Source organism: Aquarana catesbeiana, linkage group LG12 (assembly GCF_042186555.1).
Source record: "Aquarana catesbeiana isolate 2022-GZ linkage group LG12, ASM4218655v1, whole genome shotgun sequence".
In the NCBI taxonomy this organism is placed as follows: domain Eukaryota; kingdom Metazoa; phylum Chordata; class Amphibia; order Anura; family Ranidae; genus Aquarana; species Aquarana catesbeiana.
The window spans coordinates 84,950,110-84,968,125 of record NC_133335.1 but is presented as its reverse complement, the minus strand read 5'-3'; the positions used below and the strand labels follow the sequence as shown (position 1 = coordinate 84,968,125).

General features: G+C 45.7%; 1 protein-coding gene across 1 annotated transcript in view; it reads left to right on the top strand.

Annotated features, from left to right (window-relative positions):
* FDXR (ferredoxin reductase) overlaps positions 1-18,016 on the top strand; it is a 121,395-nt gene that overhangs the window by 12,919 nt on the left and 90,460 nt on the right. Inside the window, exon 3 of the mRNA XM_073608160.1 lies at positions 13,054-13,149. Coding sequence (XP_073464261.1) covers positions 13,054-13,149 — 96 coding nt within the window. The remainder of the gene's footprint in view (positions 1-13,053; positions 13,150-18,016) is intronic.

Here is an 18,016-nt window from a genome sequence, read left to right as displayed (position 1 = left end):
AATTTGATCAGAAGAGCACATTGGTAAGCCTATACTCCTCTGGGAGGTCCCATACGTTGCTTCCAACATCACTTCGTCTCCATGAAAGGGAAAAGAATATTGGTATAAAGTGTAAAACCTTTATAAATAATAATGCACTCACAGCATACATGCCCATCAGCATGCTATATAATAACATGCAGTGTGTCCCGTCAGCTGCCTGCTGCCCGCCTCAATCTCTCCCCAGAGTCTGTGGTTTGATAACAGGAATGCCTTGTGTCCAAAGCCAGTGTAAGGCTAGGTTCTCATTATTGCATGTTGGGAATGTGTGCACGATTATATGCGTTCCCGACAAGTGAAAGAAACACACTGCTGTTTATCAGATGCACGGAGGTGACAAGAATTCTTAATGGGTCGCCCCACACATCAGCAAAACCAGCAGCAACATGCAGTTCTCCGTGGCCCACGGGTCACTCCACACATCAGCAAAAAGAGCAGCATCATGCAGTTCTCCGTGGCCCAATCTTTAAAAAAGGGTGAGGGTATTTTTCCCGGTTTTTCTGCGGGTGGGCAGCCCTTTAAAAGGAATGAGCTGCCCTACACACAGAGTACAGCCACACATAGGTGAACCTAGCCTCAGAGATCTGTCCAATCCTCAGTACAAAGCATACAACTTGAGGTGGGCGGCAGGTCGCTGTGGGGTACACTGCATGTTATACAGAATGTTGATGGGTGCAATCTTATTTCTAGATAAAGGTTTTACATGGATTTACACTATGTATGAATATTCATTGCTCTTCCGGTTTATGGAGTTATATTGGAATCAATGCATGGGACCTCTCAGAGGGAATCGATCAGTGCTGAACTTTAACCCATTGGAATCGGGAATCATCTGTGTCTAAAGAGCACTATTGCTTGTCCTAGTCAGAGCAGGAGAAAAAGAGAGGGTGGGGTGGAGGGGATTCATGTGTGTTGGGAGGAGAAAGAAGCAACTAAACAAGACAATAAAATTGATACCTTATAGGCCGGTTCACACCAGAACTGCACAGAAATGTGGTCTGCAGTTCTTGCTTGTTCCCTTGCTGTGCGATTTGGCACCCCATTAATTTGAGTAGGCTGAAAATCGCACCGGAACACACAAAAAGTGCATGCACTATTTTTGAAGATTATGCCTCACCAAATCACATGGTACTGTATTACCATGCAATCTGCTGCATAAGCGCTTAATCTACAAGCTGAAGTCTGCAGGCATTGCCCTTGAGGTTTTTGCTTGGGTAAAAAACTAATTACAGGGGCGTCCAAAGGGTAGTGATAAATAACGTGTATTCAGACTGGATAGTCTCAGGTCTGGAGTGGTAAGTGGGGTACCCCAGGGTTCTGTCCTGGGACCAATTCTATTCAATGAATTCATAAATGATATAGAAGATAGGCTCCATAGCTCAATCTCAGTTTTGCAGACGACACAAAAAGTAGAAATAGTAGAAATTTTACATAAAGACCTGAACAAAATAATGGCGTGGGCAACTACACGGCAAATGAGGTTTACTGTGGAGAAATGTAAAATAATGTACTTGCGGGCAAAAAACATAAAGGCAAACTACTCACTAGGGGGAGAACCGCTAGGAGAATCAAGAATGGAGAAAGATCTGGGGGTCCTAGTAGATGAGATTCAGCAATAGCATGCAATGTCAAGCTGCAGCTGCCAAAGCTGGCAGAATTTTAGCATGCATAAAAAAGGGGATAAAACCTATAATCCTGCCACTTTATAAAACTCTGATATGGCCACATCTGGAGTATTCTGTCCAGTTCTGGTCACCATTGCTCAGAAGGGATGTGCTGGAGAGAGTCCAAAGAAGGGCAACAAAATTAATAATGGGATTGGAGGACCTCAATTACGAGGAACGGCTGCAAACACTAAATCTATTCTCGCCAAAGAAGCAACGCTTGAGAGAGGACATGATAGCGATTTACAAATATCCCAATGGTTACCCCTACATAGGAAAAAAACAATTCTGTCTCAGGGAGTGTAAGAGGACACGGGGCGACACGATGAGATTGGAGGAGAAGAGGTTTAACCTTAAACACCACGGGGGGTGGGGGGGGGGATATTCACTGTCAGGGCAATAAGAATGTGGAACTCTCTTCCACAATTAGTGGTGGCTGCGGGGAGTATGGATATTTTTAAGACTCTTGGATGTGCCTCTTAAAAAGAAAAAAAAAAAAAACATACAGAGATCCGGGAAATAATTAGACGTTGACACACATACACCTGCGCAGGTTGAACTGGATGGACTATTGTCTTTATCAACCTTACCTACTATGTAACTATGTGCTTGCGATCTGCATTTCGAGTGTCGTTAATGTGTCAGCATTGTCAGCAGATCACAAAAGCAGTGCATATTGACTGAAGTGTGGAAAACGCGCCTTTCCTGCACAGCGTTCTGGTGTGAACTGCTCTTTAAAAGGATCTTCACTAGGGATGCACCGAATGGGTTTTTTGGTGCCGAAACCGATACCGAAAGTGTTTTTAATCTTATACAGGAGATGGTCAGCGACTGGGGACATGGTACAGGAGATGGTCAGAGACTGCAGAGATGGTACAGGAGATGGTCAGAGACTGCAGAGATGGTACGGGAGATGGTCAGAGACTGCAGAGATGGTACGGGAGATGGTCAGAGACTGCAGAGATGGTACGGGAGATGGTCAGAGACTGCGGACATGGTACGGGAGATGGTCAGAGACTGCGGACATGGTACGGGAGATGGTCAGAGACTGCGGACATGGTACGGGAGATGGTCAGAGACTGCGGACATGGTACGGGAGATGGTCAGAGACTGCGGACATGGTACAGGAGATGGTCAGAGACTGCGGACATGGTACAGGAGATGGTCAGAGACTGCGGACATGGTACAGGAGATGGTCAGAGACTGCGGACATGGTACAGGAGATGGTCAGAGACTGCGGACATGGTACAGGAGATGGTCAGAGACTGCGGACATGGTACAGGAGATGGTCAGAGACTGCGGACATGGTACAGGAGATGGTCAGAGACTGCGGACATGGTACAGGAGATGGTCAGAGACTGCGGACATGGTACAGGAGATGGTCAGAGACTGCGGACATGGTACAGGAGATGGTCAGAGACTGCGGACATGGTACAGGAGATGGTCAGAGACTGCGGACATGGTACAGGAGATGGTCAGAGACTGCGGACATGGTACAGGAGATCAATGCAGCCTCACCAGTGCCTGTCAGATGCAGCCAGCCAGTGTCCCCGGTAGTGCAGCCTGTGTCCCCATTGCAGCCAGTGAAGAGAGAGGAGAGGAGTCAGTGCACATTCGGGCCCATTCACACCTGAGCGTTTTTCAGCTCGTTAAACGCTCATCCCAAAAATTCCAAAATGCCCAACAAGCAAAATCCTATTCATCTAAATGGCCCTTGTTCAGATCTGAGTGTTCTGTCGCCTAAAGTAAACCGCCTGAAGCTCAGAAAAGTACATGAGCTTCTTTTTGGGCAAATTACAGGCACTTTTCTGATTTTTACATTGGTGACCTTTTTGATCTGTACAAAATCGTCGAACGTCCAGCTTCTGTGGAAGGGGCATGACCCAAAAAAAGATCTGCCGATCAGCACCTACGCAGTGCTCTCAGCCAATAGCTGAGAGCGCTGGCAGGTGTGTTCTGGCGAGGGGGCTGCCCCCTGTCGGAACACAATAGCTCAGTGGGGCAGATTGCTAAACTAACATCAGATTGTTAGTACAGCGGCTGCTCCTGAGCTCTTCAGTTTTTTTTTTTTTTTTTTGTTTTTTTTTATTCAGCCCGCTGGGTTGAATGAAAAAAAAAAATTCTAGTTTGTACTAGGCTTTATTCTGGTAGGAAGATTTCACCGCTCCAAGCCTTTATGGAAATCCCTTGAACTCTGGGCCCGACCAAACGGAGCCCAACCACAGTCTATGAAGATAATAGGAATCAGGAAGTCGCACACTGATAACGTCAGATCACATCGAACTTTATTAAAGTGGTTGTATACCCTAATTTGTCATTTTTACTTTACTTACAGGTAAGCCTATAATGAGGCTTACCCATAGGTAAAAATATCTCCTAAACCTCTACGGTTTAGGAGATATACCCTTTGCATGCAGCGGCTGACGTCAGCGGCGCATGCGCTCTGAATGCCAGGCTGAAGGTCCGGCGGACATTGCCGGGAAGAGGACATGCGGGAGTGACATCATCGCGGCTCCGGCCACTCACAGCGCCGGAGCCGCGAACCTGGAAGAAACACAGAGGGCAAGATGTCAGCGGCCTTGGCGTGCATTAAGGTAAAAAGCCTTCAGTGGTGCAGCTGCCCCCCCTCAGAGTCCCCCCTTTTTCTTACCTGAAGCGTATATATTTCCAGCGACAAGCACGAGCCCAGCAGCTCCAGCCACTGTCTCTGGTCCTCATTGGATATATTGATAGCAGCAGGAGCCATTGGCTCCTGCTGCTGTCAATCAAATCCAGTGACACGAGGGAGGGCCATGTCCTTCTGTCTGTGTCAATGGACGGAGCAACAGGACTTGGGAGCGCGCACACATGAGTGCCCCCATGGAAAGCGGCTCTCCATGGTGGCACTCGATAAGAGGAGTAGCCCCGCTGAGGGACCCCAGAAACGGAGGATATGGCCAATCTGTGCAAAACCCTTGCACAGCGGAGGTAAGTTTATGTTTGTTATTTTTAAAGAGACCAAAAAAACCCCTTTACAATCACTTTAAACCCAGACATAGCCCACTGCATCTCCCCCTATGATCGCCCTACTCGGTTTCATCAAATATGGGCTTGATCACAGACATCTCTATTATTGGGTGAAATGTTAGAGGGGCGGGCCTGCTAGCACAGCATTTTTGTGGACTGAGCTGTGTCAGTTGTCTTTTCCTAAACTACTCTTAACTGTCAAACTCTCCTTATTTTCAAAACGTAGGATCTAATCTATCTGTAGTCCTAGGTAAAAACTAGGAGTGTAAGGCCTCATGCACACGAGACGCTGTTAACCACTTCAGCCCCGGAAGGATTTACCCCCTTCCTGACCAGAGCACTTTTTACAATTTGGCACTGCGTCGCTTTAACTGCTAATTGCGCGGTCTTGCAATGCTGTACCCAAACGAAATTTGTGTCCTTTTCTTCCCACAAATAGAGCTTTCTTTTGATGGTATTTGATCACCTCTGCCGTTTTTTATTTTTTGCGCTATAAACGGAAAAAGACCGAAAATTTTGAAAAAAAATGATATTTTCTACTTTTTGTTCTAAAAAAAATCCAATAAACTCAATTTTAGTCATACATTTAGGCCAAAATGTATTCGGCCACATGTCTTTGGTAAAAAAAATGTCAATAAGTGTATATTTATTGGTTTGCGCAAAAGTTATAGCGCCTACAAACTAGGGTACATTTTCTGGAATTTACACAGCCTTTAATTTATGACTGCCTATGTCGTTTCTTGAGGTGCTAAAATGGCAGGGCAGTACAAAACCCCCACAAATGACCCCATTTTGGAAAGTAGACACCCCAAGGAAATTGCTGAGAGGCATGTTGAACCCATTGAATATTCATTTTTTTTCTCCCAAGTGATTGAATAATGACAAAAAAAAAAATTACAAAAAGTTGTCACTAAATGATATATTGCTCACACAGGCCATGGGCATGTGTGGAATTGCACCCCAAAATACTGCAAAATACTCACTATACCTCTCAGCAAATAGCTTGGGGTGTCTACTTTCCAAAATGGGGTCATTTGGGGTTTTTTTTGCCACCTGGGCATTCCATGGCCTCCGAAACTGTGATAGGCCTTGAAGAGTGAAATCAAAAATTTACGGCCTTAGAAAGCCTGAAGGCGGTGCTTGGTTTTCGGGGTCCCGTACGCGGCTCGGCTCCCAAAAAGTCCCACACATGTGGTATCCCCGTACTCAGGAGAAGCAAAAGAATGTATTTTGGGGTGTAATTTCACATATTCCCATGGCATGTTTGAGCAATATATCATTTAGTGACAACTTTGTGCAAAAAAAAAAAAAAAAAAAATTGTCTCTTTCCCGCAACTTGTGTCACAATATAAAATATTCCATGGACTCGACATGCCTCTCAGCAAATAGCTTGGGGTGTCTACTTTCCAAAATTGGGTCATTTGGGGGGGTTTTGAACTGTCCTGGCATTTTATGCACAACATTTAGAAGCTTATGTCACACATCACCCACTCTTCTAACCACTTGAGGACAAAGCCCTTTCTGACACTTTTTGATTACATGAAAAAATTATTTTTTTTTGCAAGAAAATTACTTTGAACCCCCACACATTATATATTTTTTTTAAAGCAAATGCCCTACAGATTAAAATGGTGGGTGTTTCATTTTTTTTTTCACACAGTATTTGCGCAGCGATTTTTCAAACGCATTTTTGGGGGAAAAAACACACTTTTTTAAATTTTAATGCACTAAAACACACTATATTGCCCAAATGTTTGATGAAATAAAAAAGATGATCTTAGGCCGAGTACATGGATACCAAACATGACATGCTTTAAAATTGCGCACAAACGTGCAGTGGCAACAAACTAAATACATTTTTAAAAGCCTTTACAGGTTACCACTTTAGATTTACAGAGGAGGTCTACTGCTAAAATTACTGCCCTCGATCTGACCTTTGCGGTGATACCTCACATGCATGGTGCAATTGCTGTTTACATTTGACGCCAGACCGACGCTTGCGTTCGCCTTAGCGCGAGAGCAGGGGGGACAGGGGTGCTTTAATTTTTTTGCTTTTTTATCTTATTTTAAACTGTTCCTTTCATTTTTTTTTTTTTTTTAATCATTTTTATTGTTATCTCAGGGAATGTAAATATCCCCTATCATAGCAATAGGTAGTGACAGGTACTCTTTTTTGAAAAAATTGGGGTCTATTAGACCCTAGATTTCTCCTCTGCCCTCAAAGCATCTGACCACACCAAGATCGGTGTGATAAAATGCTTTCCCAATTTCCCAATGGCGCTGTTTACATCCGGCGAAATCTAAGTCATAAAATGCTCGTAGCTTCCGGTTTCTTAGGCCATAGAGATGTTTGGAGCCACTCTGGTCTCTGATCAGCTCTATGGTCAGCCGGCTGCATTCTCAGGTTCCCTGTTGAGACAGGAGAGCCAGAGAAAAACACGGAAGACAGTGGGGGGGGGGGGGGGCATTCCCTCCCACTGCTTGTAAAAGCAGTCTAGAGGCTAATTAGCCGCTAGGATTGCTTTTACATGAAAGCCGACCGCTGGCTGAAAAGAATGATACCAAGATGATACCTAAACCTGCAGGCATCATTCTGGTATAACCATTCAAAGTCGTGAATGGCGTACCTGAAGACAAAAAAATGGTTAACAATAAAGCATAGTAGACCGTAAAGTATAAAAAATTGCATACCTGAAAAGCAAACATGATAAAACATAATAACAATAAACATTGCAGAATAGAATACAGTAAAAAAGAGCAGCACAATAGAGAGAATAGAGAGAGCGAGAACAATAAAACGACAACTATTTTTTTTTATTTAAAATTTTTGTATGTGTTTTTTTTTTTTTTTTTTTTTACACTTTTTTTTTGTAACTGTAACTTTTATAACGGTAACCGGTTCCAGGTTCGGGTCTCTCAAAATGCGATGGCATCTTGGGAGACCCTGTGAAAGTGTGCCTAGTCTGTGCAATGCTGTACCCTACGCTAATACTCAACTAGTGTATGGTAGCGTTCAAAACATTCACCAATGCATAGACCAGGATTGTCAGGACAGGAGGGACAATAATAGGGGGTGTCACACCTATATCCGCGCTTGCTGCAGACACAACATCTTTTTTGGGGGGGTTCGTTGGGTAGGGGTTCTCGGGAGGACATAAAGAAAATGCCTCTCATGCAGCTGACTGCATTTGGTTGGGGATGTGAATGGGGGAAGTACGGGTGCTGCAGAAGCGGTGGGTTCCCAATTAGGATTGGCGAATGCAGCAGGAAGGGCATTATGGGCACGATGGGCCTGTGTTTGTCTTCTTGGTGGCAGCGGGACACTACTTGTGCTTGCCACCTCACCAGCTTGAACTGCACTTATGGGACTCGCCACGTCACCAAGTGTTACTGCAGTGCTGGTTTGACTACGACCGGGGTGTACTAGGCCGCTGATGCTTGCCAGTTCACCAAAATGCTACCAAATAAACTTTGGTAGGCCTGACTCTGCGAACGCTGCAGTTATGCGTTTAGTGTTTTGTAAGTGACAGTGATCGATCGATACTGCACTTGGGTGGGCTGGGCTGGGCCGGGCGGAGGGGCAAAACGCAGGTGCTAGCAGGTATCTGGGCTGATCCCGCTAACACTGCGTTTTTGGGAACCCTAAACTGCTGGGGACACTAGTATAGATCTGATCGGATCAGATATTGATCCGTTCAGATACTATACCACTAAGGGAGGTGTACGGTGCGTGCGTGGGTGTTAGCGGTACTGGCGCTAATCTGACGCTGCCTGGGGCGACGCATATCACCGCCGGGCGATCAGGAGGCTAAACCTTTATTCGGTAATAAACGGCGGGTGCCCTGACACTATAAAAAATAAACGAACTAACCAGCGTCAACCGTAATGGTTATACGGTGATCAGTGGTGAAAGGGTTAACTAGGGGGCAATCAAGGGGTTAAAACATTTATTAGATAGTATATGGGGGTCCCTGCCGCTATAAAACGCTGACGGCGAACCTAAATATTTACCTCCCTAACTAGCGTCGCCAGCGACACTAATACAGCGATCAGAAAAATGATCGCTTAACGACACTGGCGACAGGGGGTGATCAAGGGGTTAAAACTTTATTAGGGGGGGTTAGGGGGGTATCCTAGACCTACAGGGGGCTAACACTCACTGCCCTAACACAGTAACTGTCACAAACTGACACCATGCAGTAATCAGAAAAAAAAAAATACTGCTTGGTGTCAGTGTGACAGGAAGGGGGGAGGGGTGATTGGGGGGCGATCGGGGGTGTAAAGTATGCCTGGCATGTTCTACTGTGTGTGTGTGTGTGTGTGTGTGTGTGTGTGTGTAGTGTTTGTGCACTCACACAAGGATCCTCGGCGCCGGAACGGAAACTGCCGAGCCGAGGAGAGATGACATCACATCCTCTGCCTGTGTGTACTACTTTTGTCCGATCGGACCTCCCGCCCGCGGGAGGCAGATCACGTACAGGTACGTGATTCTGCCTGCCCGTGCCATTCTGCCGACGTATATCGTCGTTAGGTGGTCGGCAAGTGGTTAAACGCGCGTTCAGAGGAAGTTGGACACTTTTTTTCAACTGCCCCTGAACTCATTCAATGTTATCCTATGTGTCCATTAGGGATGAGCCGAACACCCCCCTGTTCGGTTCGCACCAGAACATGCGAACAGGAAAAAAGTTCGCTCGAACACACGAACACCGTTAAAGTCTATGGGACACGAACATGAATAATCAAAAGTGCTAATTTTAAAGGCTTATATGCAAGTTATTGTCATAAAAAGTGTTTGGGGACCTGGGTCCTGCCCCAGGGGACATGGATCAATGCAAAAAAAAGTTTTAAAAACGGCTGTTTTTTCAGGAGCAGTGATTTTAATAATGCTTTAAGTGAAACAATAAAAGTGTAATATCCCTTTAAATTTCGTACCTGGGGGGTGTCTATAGTATGCCTGTAAAGGGGCGCATGTTTCCCGTGTTTAGAACAGTCTGACAGCAAAATGACATTTCGAAGGAAAAATTCCATTTAAAACTACCCGCGGCTATTGCATTGCCGACAATACACATAGAAGTTCATTGATAAAAACGGCATGGGAATTCAACACAGGGAAACCCCGAACCAAAATAAAAAAAAAAAATGATGTGGGGTTCCCCCTAAATTCCATACCAGACCCTTCAGGTCTGGTATGGATTTTAAGGGGAACCCCGCGCCAAAAAAAAAAAAAAAAAAAAACGGCGTGGGGTCCCCCCAAAAATCCACACCAGACCCTTATCCGAGCATGCAACCTGGCAGGCCACAGGAAAAGAGGGGGGGACGAGAGTGCGGCCCCCCCCCTCCTGAACCGTACCAGGCCACATGCCCTCAACATTGGGAGGGTGCTTTGGGGTAGCCCCCCAAAACACCTTGTCCCCATGTTGATGAGGACAAGGGCCTCATCCCCACAACCCTGGCCGGTGGTTGTGGGGGTCTGCAGGCGGGGGGCTTATCGGAATCTGGAAGCCCCCTTTAACAAGGGAACCCCCAGATCCCGCCCCCCCCCCCCTGTGTGAAATGGTAAGGGGGTACTTACCCCTACCATTTGACTAAAAAACTGTCAAAAATGTTAAAAATGACGAGACAGTTTTTGACAATTCCTTTATTTAAATGCTTCTTCTTTCTTCTATCTTCCTTCATCTTCTTCTGGTTCTTCTGGCTCTTCTGGTTCTTCCTCCGGTGTTCTCGTCCAGCATCTCCTCCGCAGCGTCTTCTATCTTCTTCTCCTCGGGCCGCTCCGCACCCATGGCATGGGGGGAGGCTCCCGCTCTTCTCTTCATCTTCTTCATCCTCTTCTCTTCTTCCTTCTTCTCTTCTTCATTTTCTTCTCCGGGCCGCTCCGCACCCATGCTGGCATGGAGGGAGGCTCCCGCTGTGTGACGGAGTCTCCTCGTCTGACGGTTCTTAAATAACGGGGGCGGGGCCGCCCGGTGACCCCGCCCCCCTCTGACGCACGGTGACTTGACGGGACTTCCCTGTGACGTCACGGGGAATGCCACAGGGAATTTTTCCTTCGAAATGTCATTTTGCATACGAGGCACCCAGGTACGAAATTTAAAGGGATAATACACTTTTATTGTTTGACTTTAAGCATTATTAAAATCACTGCTCCTGAAAAAATGGCCGTTTTTAAAACTTTTTTTTGCATTGATCCATGTACCTTGGGGCAGGACCCGGGTCCCCAAACACTTTTTATGACAATAACTTGCATATAAGCCTTTAAAATTAGCACTTTTGATTTCTCCCATACACTTTTAAAGGGTGATCTGCGGCATTCGAATTTGCCGCGAACACCCCAAATTGTTCGCTGTTCGGCGAACTTGCGAACAGCCAATGTTCGAATCGAACATGAGTTCGACTCGAACTCGAAGCTCATCCCTAGTGTCCATGTACACAGTAGGGCTGGGAGATTTTCTTTAAAAAAAAAATCTTCGATTCTCTTAAAAAAAACTCGATTCACGATTCGAATCGAGTGTTTTTTTTTTTGGAAACCGCGCCGGTCCTGAGGCGCTGCGGGCATGAGCTTTTAGGCGAAGCCGCGGCTTCGGCCTAGTCCGCGGCTTCGGCCTAGTCCGCGGCTACGGCTTCGGCCTAGTCCGCGGCTACGGCTTCGGCCTAGTCCGCGGCTACGGCCGGAGCCTGCAGCTCTTCAGGCCCGGCGCGGTGTCTGCGCCAGTCCGGAGGCGCTGCGGGCATGAGTTTTTAGGCGAGGCCGCGGCTTCGGCCTAGTCCGCGACGTCCGGCCGTAGCCGCGGACTAGGCCGAAGCCGCGGCCTCGCCTAAAAACTCATGTCCGGCGCGGTGAAAAAAAAAAAAATCTAAAAAAATCGATTTGCTTAAATTTTGAATCGATTTGACCTCTCAACTCGATTCAAGATTTAGATCGATTTTTTTCCCAGCCCTAGTACACAGTCTTGTTTTTTGGCGTTTTTAGACAGTTGCGTTTAACCTCGTTTTTCCAGAAGCAAAAAAATGGGTTCAGACGCAAAAGTTTTCCACGTTTCAGACATCAAACGCGGCTAAACGCCGGTACCGTGTTTAGCCACGTTTGCGTTTATAAGTGTTTTTAAAGGAACCCTATTTTTTTGGACCAGAAAACACAGAAAACACAGAAATGATGCAGCAGAGAATGCCATTTTGCAACCTGACTTTGGGGCCCCATATACAACATATCCAAATTTGGGGTTCCTAGCACCAGGTAGCCCCGAGATATGGGGCCCCAAATTCGGATCACAAAATGTCATTCTCTGCTGCAGAAAAATGCTTGACATTTTGCAACCTGACTTTGGGGCCCCGTATCTCAGGGCCACTTGGTGCTAGGAACCCTCTGGTGTTCGATCACTCGGTTCTCAGCGCAGAGGCGCTGGGGGACAGATGCAGCATTGGTCCGATGTTGCATCCACCTAGGTAAGTATGAATCCTGGAAAAAAAAAAACAAACGACCAAACTTATCTTTTAAATGTGTGCCTATGTGTAAAGTGTGCAGCTTTTACTAACAGAGCTGTCGGTCAACAGCTCTCTGCTCTGCCCCCCTCTCCCCCACGCTCACTGGAGTGCTGAGCTGTGGAGGAACGGGGAGCGGCCGTCTCAGGCTCTCTGCGGCTCCAAATTTTATCCAAATTTTCTGACTTTTTTCGTGTATCACAAAGAATAAAAAAAAACAGTGGTAATCAAATACCCCCAAAAGAAAGCTCTATTTGTGTGAAAAAGTTACATAAATTTTGTTTGTGAACAGTGTTGCATGACCATGCAATTACCAGTTAAAGTAGAGCAGTGCTGAATAGCAAAAAAATGGCCTATTCACGAAGGGGGGGAAGTGGTTAATGGTTAGGGAAGAGTTTTACTGGCATGCAGAATTGCTGGGCATTCGATTCTGGATATCACAGCGTTAATGTGGAAATGATTCTATTTTAGGAGGCACCAAGTAAAGAAGTCCTTCTCTTGTTGTCCGTGTTTTTATTTCTTCCTTGATACTAAATCGCCTTGTCATGTTGTGCTGGAGAAGACTTCAGTGCCCGCAGCAGCAGGAAGATAAAAGGAGCTTTGTTGTAAAGGGCATGAGCGTACCTTCCTTTGTCACATCTGGGATATGTTGGCCAGTATTTAATTAGTGCTGGTAGTGTAGCTCCAATAGCAGTTGCAGAGAGGCAGATACATATAAAGTAGTGGTGTATCCTCCTACATACTGTATATGTATTGTAGTTGTCCTTTCCTCCCCTCTCTGCATACCCTAAAGGCTGGAAATGTTGTCTATGTAGTAGTTTGTCATATTAGCACTAATTACATTTGCAGTGTTGTTCTCTTTCAGCACCACACACAGGCAGTGGTGGATATATATGAGAAACTTCCGGTCCCTTTTGGCTTGGTGCGTTTTGGAGTAGCGCCAGATCACCCTGAAGTGAAGGTGAGTGAACACTTGGTAATCTGCAGTATGTGTGAAAAGGTAGACGGTAAAGAACAGATGTGACTATATACATGGGTGGTCTGAAATGATTTTGTTAACAAGAGTAAAGTGAATCTAAACTCAAAAATTGAATGGATTGCAGCTTACCAGTCCTTAGATATGGTGACTGCATTCGTTTTCTTTTTTTCCCTGGTAATCCTACAAATAACATACTTCCTGTCTCCTATGTCTATGCTTTTTTATTGTTTTTTTTTTTTTTTTTTTTTTTTCTCCGCTTATCTATGGAGAGCGCCATGGTCAACACACAGGCTGGACTTGTCCACATTTGTTCATTTCCATTACATGGTGGATTGATCGGACTAGTAATTTATATAAGCGAGATTAGGTTCTTTGTGCTTTCTTTTCGACAGCGCTGCATTTCTTGCAAGATCAGCAGATATCTTCTGTGCTTGCTGAAAATGTTCTTGGCCTAAAACTAATGCAGTCTTAATCCCATCCCACCACCTCTCAGCCCTCTAAGAGCTTCTAAATGCCAGGAGGCAGGCATTCAGGCCATGTGACCACTGTGATTGGCTGTCAAAGTGGTCACATGCTCACGATCAGAAATGAGCTTTCCGGTCCTTGCCAGTGAAACCTAGAGCCTCATATTAGGGATGAGCTTAGAGTTCGAGTCAAACTCATGTTCGACCCGAACATCGGCCGTTCGCCGAACAGCGAACAATTTGGGGTGTTTGCGGGAAAATTCGAAAGCTGCGGAACACCCTTTAAAAGTCTATGGGAGAAATCAAAAGTGCTAATTTTAAAGGCTTAGGCCTCATGCACACGAGACGCCAGTGCAAACTCTGCTAAGCACATGTTTTTAAAAGCTGAAACCGACGTTTAGAAACGCCCGTTTTGCTACGTTTGCATGCCGTGTTTAGCCGCATTTAGCCGCGTCTGCAGAGCAGAAAATGACATTTTGCGACCCATTTTTGGGGCCCTATATCTTGGGGCCACTTGGCTAGAAACGCCAAATTTGGTGTGCTAACACAGTGGAACTAGCACTACAACATATCCAAATTCCTAGCACTAAGTGTCCCCAAGATATGGGGCCCCAAAGTTGGGTTGCAAAATGTCAAGCACTTCTGGAGCAGAGAATGACATTTTGTGACCCGAATTTGGGGCCCCATATCTCAGGGCCACTTGGTGCTAGGAACCCCAAATTTGAATATGTTATAGTGTTAGTCCAACTGGTGTGCTGACACAGTTGGACTAATTTGGGGCTCCTAGCACCAAGTGGCCCCGAGATATGGGGCCCCAAAGTCGGGTCGCAAAATGTCAAGCACTTTTCTGCAGCAGAGAATGACATTTTACAACCCGACTTTGGGGCCCCATATCTCGGAGCCACTTAGTGCTAGGAGCCCCAAATTAGTCCAACTGTGTTCCTAGCTCCAAGTGGCCCCGAGATATGTGGCCCCAAAGTCGGGTTGTAAAAAACACTTATAAACGCAAACGCGGTACCGGTGTTTAGCCGCGTTTGGCGCCTGAAACTTGGAAAACTTTCGCGTCTGAACCCATTTTTTTGCTTCTGGAAAAACGAGGTTAAACGCAACTGCCTAAAAATGCCAAAAAACGAGACTGTGTACATGGACACATAGGATAACATTGAATGAGTTCAGGGGCAGTTGAAAAAAGTGTCCAACTGCCTCTGAACGCGAGTTTAACAGCGTCTCGTGTGCATGAGGCCTTATATGCATGGTATTATCATAAAAAGTGTTTGGGGACCTGGGTCCTTCCCCAGGGGACATGGATCAATGCAAAAAAAAGTTTTTTCGGGAGCAGTGATTTTAATAATGCTTAAAGTGAAATAATAAAAGTGTAATATTCCTTTAAATTTCATACCGGGGGGGGTCTATAGTATGCCTGTAAAGGAGCGCATGTTTCCCGTGTTTAGAACAGTCTGACAGCAAAATGACATTTCAAAGGAAAAAAAGTCATTTAAAACTACTTGCGGCTATTAATGAATTGTCGGTCCGACAAAACACATAAAAGTTCATTGATAAAAACGGCATGGGATTTCCCCACAGGGGAACCCCGAACCAAAATAAAAAAAAAAAAAATGGCGTAGGGTCCCCCCAAAAATCCATACCAGTCCCTTATCCGAGCACGCAACCTGGCAGGTTGCAGGAAAAGAGGGGGGGACGAGAGAGCGCCCCCCCCCCCTCCTGAACTATACCAGGCCACATGCCCTCAACATTGAGAGGGGTACTTTGGGGTCTCCCCCAAAGCACTTTGTCCCCATGTTGATGGGGACAAGGGCCTCATCCCCACAACCCTTGCCCGGTGGTTGTGGGGGTCTGTGGGCGGGGGGCTTATCGGAATCTGGAAGCCCCCTTTAACAAGGGGACCCCCAGATCCTGACCCCCCACCCCCCCCCCGTGTGAAATGGTAAGGGAGTACCCCTACCATTTCACAAAGTGTCAAAAATGTTAAAAATGACAAGAGACAGTTTTTGACAATTAATTTTATTCCTTTATAAGTCTTCTTCTTTCCATCTTCTATCTTCTTTCTTCTATCTTCCTTTGGTTTCTTCCTCCATCTTCTTCTTCCTCTGGTTCTTCCTCCGATCCTCTGCTTCTTGCTCCGGTGTTCTCGTCTGGCATCTTCCTCCGCAGCGTCTTCTTCCCTTCTTTGTTCTCGGGCCGCTCCACATCCATGATGGGAGGCTCCCGCTGTGTGACGCTTCTTGTCTTCTGACACTTCTTAAATAACGGAGGGCGGAGCCACCTGGTGACCCCTCCCCCTCTGACGCACAGGGACTTGACGGGGACTTTTTTGGGACCCTAAAGAGGGACAGGATATCAAAAGGTATAGCTAGTGACCTGCAACAGAAGGAGAGGCTCGGTTTTGCACGATTCCATGGTTTCTCCCAGCCACTTCACTGTTCAGGAAATCGGACTCCCTTGTTGATATCCTGGGTGGTCCCTGTAAGGTTGCACCATCTTCTAATTCCAGCATCTCTAGTTGGCTCAGACGGACCAACATCCAAGCTTTTGGTGTCAAAGACCAGGTTCCACGCTCTCCTGTCTTGGTGTACTCTACTAAATTTGTGGGTGCTATTTCGGCTTTTTGGCATCAAACAACTGTTATCCAGCTGTGTAATGTTGCCACCTGGTCTTCTGTTGACTTGTTTCCTAACTTCTACCAGGTGGATGTTTCAGAATCATCTGATGTTGGCTTTGAGTGTAAAGTCCTTCAGGTAGCTCTGATTTGCAGGCAGTCCCCAGTTCTTTTTTTTTTTTTTTTTTTTTCCTTGGGCCTGTAAGCATTTGTTGCGTTATCCACCCCTCAGTTGGCCTGCACTTGGAGTGGTTGTAAAGGTTTTCACCTTAACCACGTGACCTCTGGAAGATCCCCCCCCCCTCGTGACCAGGCCATTTTTTGCTATACGGCACTGTGTTACTTTAACTGACAATTGTGCGGTCATGCAACGCTGTACCCAAATACAATTTATGTACTTTTTGTTTCCCCCCAGAAACAGAGCTTTCTTTTGGTGGTATTTGATCACCTCTGCGTTTTATGTTTTGCGCTATAAACAAAAAAAGGCTGACAATTTTGAAAATGTTATGCTATAAAACCTATCCAATAAAAAAAAAATTGAAAAAATCTAATTTCTTCATACATTTAGGCAAATATGTATTCTGTTACATATTTTTGGTAAAAAAAATCCCAATAAGTGCATTTCGATTGGTTTGCGCAAAAGTTTTATGGTCTACAAACCATGGGTTTTTTTCTTAATTAATTTTTTTTACTAGTAATGGCGGCGATCAGAGACTTTTATAGCGGGACTGCAATATTGCGGCAAACATTCTGACACTAAATGACACTTTTTGGGGACCAGTGACACAATAATGTATTGCACTGTCACTGTAAGAATAACACTGGTTGGAAAAGGGGTTTACATCAGGGGCAATCAAAGGGTTAACTGTGTGTCTAACCAGTGTTTGTATGCATTGTGGGAGGTGCTTTTACTAGGGGAAGACATGGATCGTAGTCCCTGCTTATCAGAGACACAGGGTCCATGCCTTCCCTCCTGTCAGAACAGTGACCTGCCTTGTATACATAGTTGTTCTGCCTCTCTGCTGGATGATCGGTGGTTGCCGGCAGACATAGAGTCCGCAGTACCTGCCGCTGGGCTCCAGCTGTGAATGATCATGCACGCCTCCTAACTAGCAGAGCTGGATCACGTATAAATATGTGATCTGGCACAGTGGTGCTGCCCTGTAGCAGTAGAACTGCTATAGCGTGGACCTAAAGCGGTTAATGCATTTTCTGCATTTAAAAAAAATGATAAATACTTTTATGTACAGCTACCCCCACCTCCTTTAAATATTTATCTGAGCTGCACATTGATTCAACGCTGTACCCGAGAACTTAGGGTCAGAGATAGCAGCAGAAGCTCCTGCTACTGTCAGTCAAGAGGGGCTGAAACACACTGTGTGTCTATGGATGCATAAAGCCCAGCATGGAAGTGAGCCGTACATCTGCCCCAATAGCAGGGCTTGCTATGGGGGGCAGACACTGAAGAGAAGGAGCAGAGAGCATTGGCAGGGGACCACAGAACAGGAAGATCAGAGCTGCTCTGTGCAAAACCATTACACAGAGCAGGTAAGTATAATATGCTTGTTACATAGAGTAATTTCAAGAATTAATATTTAGAATCATTATTTAACTGTGTAGCTTTAAAATGTATATAAATGTTTTTGGATAGAGTGGGGAATGGTGTTTTTCTGTCATTACATCCTTCTGTAGACACAGCAGGAAGCAAGAAGATCTCTCCAAAGGGTGGGGATATCCCCTTCTAGAACATTGTTCACCAGAAGCAGGT